This window comes from Budorcas taxicolor, chromosome 11 (genome assembly GCF_023091745.1).
Source record: "Budorcas taxicolor isolate Tak-1 chromosome 11, Takin1.1, whole genome shotgun sequence".
Lineage (NCBI taxonomy): Eukaryota > Metazoa > Chordata > Mammalia > Artiodactyla > Bovidae > Budorcas > Budorcas taxicolor.
Genome location: NC_068920.1, coordinates 152,862,841 through 152,870,683, shown reverse-complemented (window position 1 = coordinate 152,870,683; position 7,843 = coordinate 152,862,841). Strand labels below are relative to the sequence as shown.

Below are 7,843 nucleotides of genomic sequence, written 5' to 3'. Positions count from 1 at the left end.
CAGGTCTCCTGCATTGCAGGCAGATTCTTTACCATCTGAGCCACCAGAAAGTATTCTTAACTATATAGTATTCTTAACTATAGTCCTCATGCCATACTTTGGACCTCCCAAGAAGTTATACATCTGCATAACTGGAACTTTGTACATTATGCCAAGTGAAATAAGTCATATTCAAAAAAAGACCAATATTTCATGATCTCACTTATATATGAAATCTAAAATAGTCAAATTCATAGAAGCAGAGACCAGAATGGTGGTTCCTAGAGGGTGGAGAGAAAGAAATGGGGTTCTTATGACCTGCTGGAAGATTCTGTCTAACAAGGCTCCCCAGCATAGAAAGCTTGGGATTTGTAAATCTCCTTTCCTTTCCTCACTTCCCCTTCAGTGTTCTTTTCAGTTTTTCTTGATGGTGATAATGATGGTGGATCAGGAGAAGAAACTGTATAGTAGCCTATAATGCTCCAGGAAACAATCTACGGATATGAGTTCAGGTCCTTCACTTTAGGACTCAAAGCTTGTTCTTGATTTAGAAACATTTAAACAAAGTCTATGGACTTTTCTGACTGCATGTGTGAGTTTCAAGAAGACACCTGCTCAGTCCAGACTGGGACTGGAGTCTTCTGTTGCCCACACTGAATTTGGAGCATGTCACTTTCAATGTCAAAATCTGTCTCCCAGAAACTCATTTGTACTCAGTTTAGTGAACCTACATTTGTGTTAAAAGCCAAGTAATCTATTTTCTTTGACATCCAGTGAAGGGTCACATAGTTTTCTTTGTTCAGACTGCAGTCATTTAAGGACAAAAATGGTCAAATCGGCTTCTGAGGCTCAGCACCACATAGGTGTAAGAGAAGAGTATTTGGGAAAGATAGAGCTCATGTAAGTTGTATCTGCCATGGGGTATGGCCTCAAACAACTCACTTAACTCCTCTAAATATCATTTTCTCCTGTGTAAATTAAAATATTATAAGACATTCAATATATTTTTGATTAAAAAATTAAATACTAAATTTGGTCAGCATTGCAATTGACCAAGAATAATCAATATTAGCTTTCCATACCGATTCATCAGAGGTGAATTTTGGAGGAGAACTTACATAAATATTCCTGAATTATGCTGACTTGGAATCATGGAATAGAGATTATATTCCCAATACAAAGGTAATCTGCAGTCCTAGGGACACAGTTACACATCTTGGCTGATGAGGCTAGAACCAAATGACTAAGAAGCAATGGATAAGTTGGTGGCTGAGTAGATGAGGAAAGAGATCAGAAGAGTATCTTACTCTCTACTTGGTTTTTGTTTTTTGCTTCTTTTTATTTATTTATTTTTTATTTAACATTCACTCAGAGAGTGATCCTTGACCTGGAGCTGATGTGCTCATGTTCAGTCATGTCTGACTCTTTGTGAGCAGCCTATGGACTGTAGCTCACCAGGCTCCTCTGTCCATGGACTTTTCAGGCAAGAATACTGGAGTGGGTTGCCATTTCCTTCTCCAGGGGGTCTTCCCAACCCAGGAATTGAACCTGCATCTCCTGTGTCTCCTGCATTGCAGGCAGATTCTTTTCCAGCTGAGCCATCAGGGAAGCCCCTGGAGCTGATGAAGCTGCTATTTAACACTCCAATTTCCTTTGTAGAAGGACAAAGTTGTCCCCTACCCCAACCCTGAACAATTAAGCTGCAGACATGGAGTTACTGTGTCTGCAGGCTTAGTATCCGCCAGTTCCAGAACCCAAACCTGAACAGAGCTGAAGCCTTTCGTGCTGTCCTAGAGAAAGGATGCTGTGTTTGGCCTGGACACACCCATGAGTGCCTGGCTCAGCATCCCTGTGGCAGTGGGGTTCTGTTTTTGGGTCCCTGATCATCTACCTGGTTGTCTCTGGCCCATTCCCTAAAGACATACAGATGGCTAACAAACACATGAAAAGATGCTCAACATCACTCATTATCAGAGAAATGCAAATCAAAACCACAATGAAGTACCATTTCACACCAGTCAGAATGGCTGAGATCCAAAAGTCTACAAGCAATAAATACTGGAGAGAGTGTGGAGAAAAGGGAACCCTCTTACACTGTTGGTAGGAATGCAAACTAGTACAGCCACTATGGAGAACAGTGTGGAGAGTCCTTAAAAAGTTGCAAATAGAACTCCCTTATGACCCAGCAATCCCACTGCTGGGCATACAGACCGAGGAAATCAGAATTGAAAGAGACATGTGTACCCCAGTGTTCATCGCAACACTGTTTATAATAGCCAGGACATGGAAGCAACCTAGATGTCTATCAGCAGATGAATGGATAAGAAAGCTGTGGTACATATACACAATGGAGTATTACTCAGCCATTAAAAAGAATACATTTGAATCCGTTCTAATGAGTTGGATGAAACTGGAGCCTATTATACAGAGTGAAGTAAGCCAGAAAGAAAAACACCAATGCAGTATACTAACGCATATATCTGGAATTTAGAAAGATGGTAATGAGAACCCTCTATGAGAGACAGCAAAAGAGACACAGATGTATAGAACTGACTTTTAGACTCTGTGGGAGAGGGAGAGTGTTTGGGAGAATGGCACTGAAACATGTATACTATCAGGTAAGAAACAAATCGCCAGTCTATGTTCGATACAGGATACAGGATGCTTGGGGCTGGTGCACAGGGATGATCCAGAGAGATGATATGGGGAGGGAGGTGGGAGGGGGGTTCAGGATTGGGAACTCATGTATACCCGTGGCTGATTCATGTCAATGTATGGCAAAACCAATACAGTATTGTAAAGCAAAATAAAGTAAAAATAAAAAATTTTTAAATAAATAAATAAATAAAGTGATTGTAAAGCACTAAAAAAAAAACAGAGGTCACTGCTGTTCTTCACATTTTTGGTCATGGGTGGGTGAAAGTGCTCTGAATGGATTTTTCTCAAAAAATGTCAGAGGCACTTGCTTGTTGGGAAGAGTTTTGTCACCACCTGCTATGCTAGATTGGCTTTCCTTGGTTGTGGACAGTCCAAGGCATCATATTGACTTGGTTATGTATATAAAACTTCTGAAAATCTTTCTGAAAGTATGAACTTTGGAGTATTTTCCCTCAGCCATGCCAGGGCTGTCTACACTGTAATAGTCTTAAGTGAGACAGAGAATAAGTTTCTGACTACCTGCCTTTTTTATAAAAGGGCTCCAAGCAGGAGGAAGGCAAGTACCCTGAATAGTGACCAGAAACTCTTCATCACCCACCCATGAACAGATCCCAATCAGAAGCACTTCTTACTCAGATCACACTACCAAAATGCAGAGTTAGAAATGACTTGTAATCCAGTGTGAATTGTTTTAATGTCAATATCACATTAACCTTATTTGAACTGGGGACCTAAAATAATTGAAGGTTGAACTTAGAGATTGGGGTGTGGAGGATAGGATGTACCAGGGGATAAATAAGTTTGGAAATTTGAATACAATTATAACTATTCTGGTGTGGGGAACCCAGTCTCATCTCCTAGTCTGTTTGGGGCCTGTAGGATAAATGTAAACCCAGCCACCCAACAGGGTTCCTATGTGCACTGCGTTGTTACTGGATTAAGATTACCTGAGGGTCAGAATGAGTAGAGAAGGTGAGCTGATGGGGGCCAGTGTGAGCAGCAGGTTCAGGGTATCAGAGGGGTCATGGATGGCAAGGTTGGTTGGATGCCGTGTTCAATAATCTCACATCCCAGCCCCTGTCATGTCCATGTGATCTGTCAACATGAGCTTTAGAACCCTGCCAGAGATGCCTTTCCTAAAAGAGCCAATCATGAGGGGCAGAAGATCTTTTCTTGCCAATTTGAAGGACAAAAAGAACGCTAGAGGTTAATAGTTCAGTGAGACTAGACTATCAGTTCCCCATAGTCTGCAAAATTGGAGATGTCAAGAGAATGAAAGGAGAGTCATCAATAAGAAGATAGGACAGGACTCTGGGGCTTCAATAGCTCCAGATCTGATTATTTGAGAAGGTCCCCCTCATATCCATCCTCTGTGTCTGCATCTCTGTTCCTGACCTGAAAATAGGTTCATTTATACCATTTTTCTAGATTCCACATATATGCATTAATATATGAAATTGTTTTTCTCTTTCTGACTTACTTCATTCCATATGACATGACAGACTCTGTGTCCATCCACATCTCTACAAATGAACAATTTTGTTCCAGTTTATGGCTGAGTAGTATTCCATTGTATATATGTACTACATCTTCTTTACCCATAAACCTCTCATTGAACATTAAGGTTGTTTCTGTGTCCTGGCTATTGTAAATTGTGCTGCAATGAATGAATTGGGAGATTAGGATAGACATATATACACTACCATGTGTAATATAGGTAGCTAGTGAGAACAGGCTGTGTAGTACAGGGAGCTCAGCTGGGTGCTCTGTGATGAACTAGACGGGTGGGAGGAAGGTCCAAGAGGGAAGGAATATATGTACACATATGGCTGATACACTTCGTTATATAGCAGAAAGTAACACAACATTGTAGAGCAATCATGCTTCATCACAAAAAAGGAGAAAAAAGGAAAGCCCCTCTCACTGAGTTGAGGACCCTAGAGAGACTATCCAGAAAGGATATCTTGAGAGAACAGAAGCCCTACCTCCAATCAGCAAACAAATGGAATCGTCAAGTACTAAGATGAGGCGTGCTGCTTGAAATGATTCACATTTGTGCCTTCCACTGCTGAAGGCTGGGAGAGTTTGATTCCATGAAGGATGCTCAGTAACGAAAATTAATTTAAACATATAGGTATTGCAAGACATTTTAAGACAGGCTGAGTATGAGAAACAAACTGCTTTGGGGAGGGGTTTTAGGTAGCCGCTGGACTCCTGGTCACACCCGGGGGATGTGAGAAGTCAAAATTTTATGGTCTTTATTTTTAATGATAATATTTTTAATGTGTTTAAGATTCTTAAAGGCAGAAGAAAACTTAGGTGCCCATAAAAATGTTGGTTTTTTTTTTCTATCTCTGCAATTGTTTAAGCTGTTGGTGCCCCTTTTAGATCTAAAGACAAACCTGAAAGTAAATAAGGAAAAGTTTGCAGTGTTCACTCCTTCAGGTCACACAAAAGATGCTTGGCATTGAACATTTTGGCCCATACGTAGGGTGAAGAGGCAGCCCATGGAACTCAGTCATCTTTCCTGGTTGAAATTTTGGCAAACCATGGAATATAAAGTAAACATCATGGAAACCTAAACACTGAATTATCAGTCTTCTGTCAGGGAAGTCTTTACCTATTTTGCATCTCCTAGAATGGATTTCTATTCTTTATTTCTTTTGTCCAAACCCTCCACTTAGTGCTATAAACATAGAGATGACCCCCAGTTTTTATGATTAACAAATTAACAACCTGGAATGAAAGTGTCATGAAATCAAGGTCAATGTCTTGTTCAGGGTTCTATTCCCAGAACTTATTAAACCTCCTCCCACATAGTAGGTGTCTGGTGTATATTTGTTTAATGAATGGATCTCTAAGAAAAGATTTTTATACCTTTTCAGTGAAAGAGGGGTGAAGATTGAGAATGATGGTAATAATGATAGCCATCATTTATTAAAAACATCTGATTATGAGCCAGTATACTACACACATTTTGTAGTTTATCTTAGTTAATTCTCCAAGTCACATTATTAAATAGAGATTATATTTCCACTTTATCGATGAGAAGTCTAAGGTTCAGCGAGGTTAGGTAACTTTTATGACTATTGTGTGGCAGACCAAAACTGAAGCCAAGTTTGACTCCAAGTTAAAGTTACTATCACTAATTATTACTAAGAAGCAATAATTCTCCTATGACTGAGGAGCCTCTTAAGGGCCACCTTCATGTCCTTGTTTCGTAGGCTGTAGATGAAGGGGTTCAGCATGGGGGTCACTAGAGTGTACACTGCAGCTGCTGCAATGTCCTTGTCTTCAGAGGCAACGGATGGAGGACACAGGTAAGCACTGAAGAGGGTCCCATAGAAGACACAGACGACACAGAGATGGGAACTGCAGGTGGAAAAGGCCTTGCCACCCCCACCCGGCGTTCGGATCCTTAGAATGGCAGATACAATGTGAATGTAGGAGATGACAATGCATATGAAGGGGACCATGAGCACGGTGCCTCCTAAGGCAAAAACCATCAGCTCATTGATGCGGGTGTCAGAACAAGACAGCTTCAGGACAGGAATTATGTCACAGAAAAAGTGAGCTATTTCCCCAACAACACAGAAGGATAGCCGAGCCATGAGGAGGGTGTGAGTCAAGGCAACGATGTGGGTGAGGATCCAACACAGTGCAAGCAGCAGGGCACAGACTCGCAGACTCATAACCGTGCAGTAGTGGAGAGGGCAGCAAATGGCCACATAGCGATCATATGCCATCACGGCCAGGAAGAAGCTGTCCAGATCACCGAACATCAGAAAGAAGTACATCTGTGTGAGGCAGCCAACATAGGAGATGGTGTGAAGTTGTGTCTGTATATTTACCAGCATCTTGGTTACTGTGGAGGATGTTAAACCTATGTCAACAAAAGACAGGTTGACCAAAAAGAAGTACATGGGGGTGTGGAGGTGTGGGTCAGAGCCGATGGCCAGGATGATGAGCACATTTCCCGTCAAGGTGACAAGATACATACACAGGAAAATTCCAAAGAATAACTGCTGTTGCTCTGGCGAGCCAGATATTCCTTGCAGGAAAAATTCAGAAATGCTGGTTTGGTTTTCCATGACTCTGCTGCACCTGGAAGGTAGGAAGGAGAGTTAGAATGCTAGATTTCTTCTGCCTGTGCTGTCTGTCAAATTTTCCAACTCCCAAATCTCCTTTTTATTTCATTTTCATCCCCAATCGTGACTTCACCTCCAATCCGACCATACTTCTTTCTTTCCTCCTTACGAATATTATAGTTTTTTTCTTTCCTCTCTCTTCCCTCTGGTCAATCTTTTATACAGACATGATTCTTTTAGGGAGTTTCTGGGCATATTCAGCTTCAGTCTTACAAAATTTTGGTCTACTTCTGTAGCCCTGTATCAGTGTCATCATTTTTTTAAAAAATATAAATTTATTTATTTTAATTGGAGGCTAATTACTTTACAATATTGTATTGGTTTTGTCATACATCAACATGAATCCGCCACAGGTATACACGTGTTCCCCATCCTGAACCCCCCTCCCTCCTCCCTCCCTGTACCATCCCTCTGGGTCACCTCAGTGCACCAGCCCCAAGCATCCAGTATCATGCATTGAATTTTTAGTAGCGCAGATCCACGAGTAGGTGGAGGTGAGCTAAATCTTATAATCTGTTGATAGCTCCTGAATTCCATAAAAAATAGTTTTTAAAGCCCTCACAATATCTCATTTTAGACTGCAGGGCGTTATTTTCTTTTTTTTTTTATGACATCTCTGTTTATTATTGACATGGGAAAAAGTTTAGAGTATGAAACAGCATGAAAAATATGATTGTATTTTTTATTTTTGTTTTTTTATTAATTTTTTATTTTTTTGTGGTTTAATGTTTGCATTTGATTTATTTTAAATATAAATTTATTTATATTTAAATAATTGGAGGTTAATTACTTTACAATATTGTATTCGTTTTGTCATACATCAACATGAATCTGCCACAGGTGTACAAGTATTCCCCATCCTGAACCCCACTCCCTCCTCCCTCCCCGTACCATCCCTCTGGGTTGTCCCAGTGCACCAGCCCCAAGCATCCAGTATCATGCATCAAGCCTGGACTGGCGATTCATTTAATATATGATATTATACATGTTTCAATGCCATTCTCCCAAATCATCCCACCCTTTCCCTCTCCCAGAGTCCAAAAGCCTGTTCTATACAT

At 40.7% G+C, this 7,843-nt stretch overlaps 1 protein-coding gene across 1 annotated transcript; it reads right to left on the bottom strand.

The window, feature by feature from the left end:
• Window positions 1-5,792: 5,792 nt before the first annotated feature.
• Window positions 5,793-6,731, bottom strand: LOC128056461 (olfactory receptor 1N1). Its single transcript, XM_052649232.1, has one exon. The coding sequence runs from the start codon at window positions 6,726-6,728 to the stop codon at window positions 5,793-5,795; it is 936 nt and encodes a 311-aa protein (XP_052505192.1). The 5' UTR covers window positions 6,729-6,731.
• Between the last annotated feature and the right edge of the window lie 1,112 nt (window positions 6,732-7,843).

Excerpts from the sequence above, each read along its gene's own strand:
- LOC128056461 (XM_052649232.1), bottom strand. The coding sequence starts at position 6,728 with ATGGAAAACCAAACCAGCATTTCTGAATTTTTCCTGCAAGGAATATCT.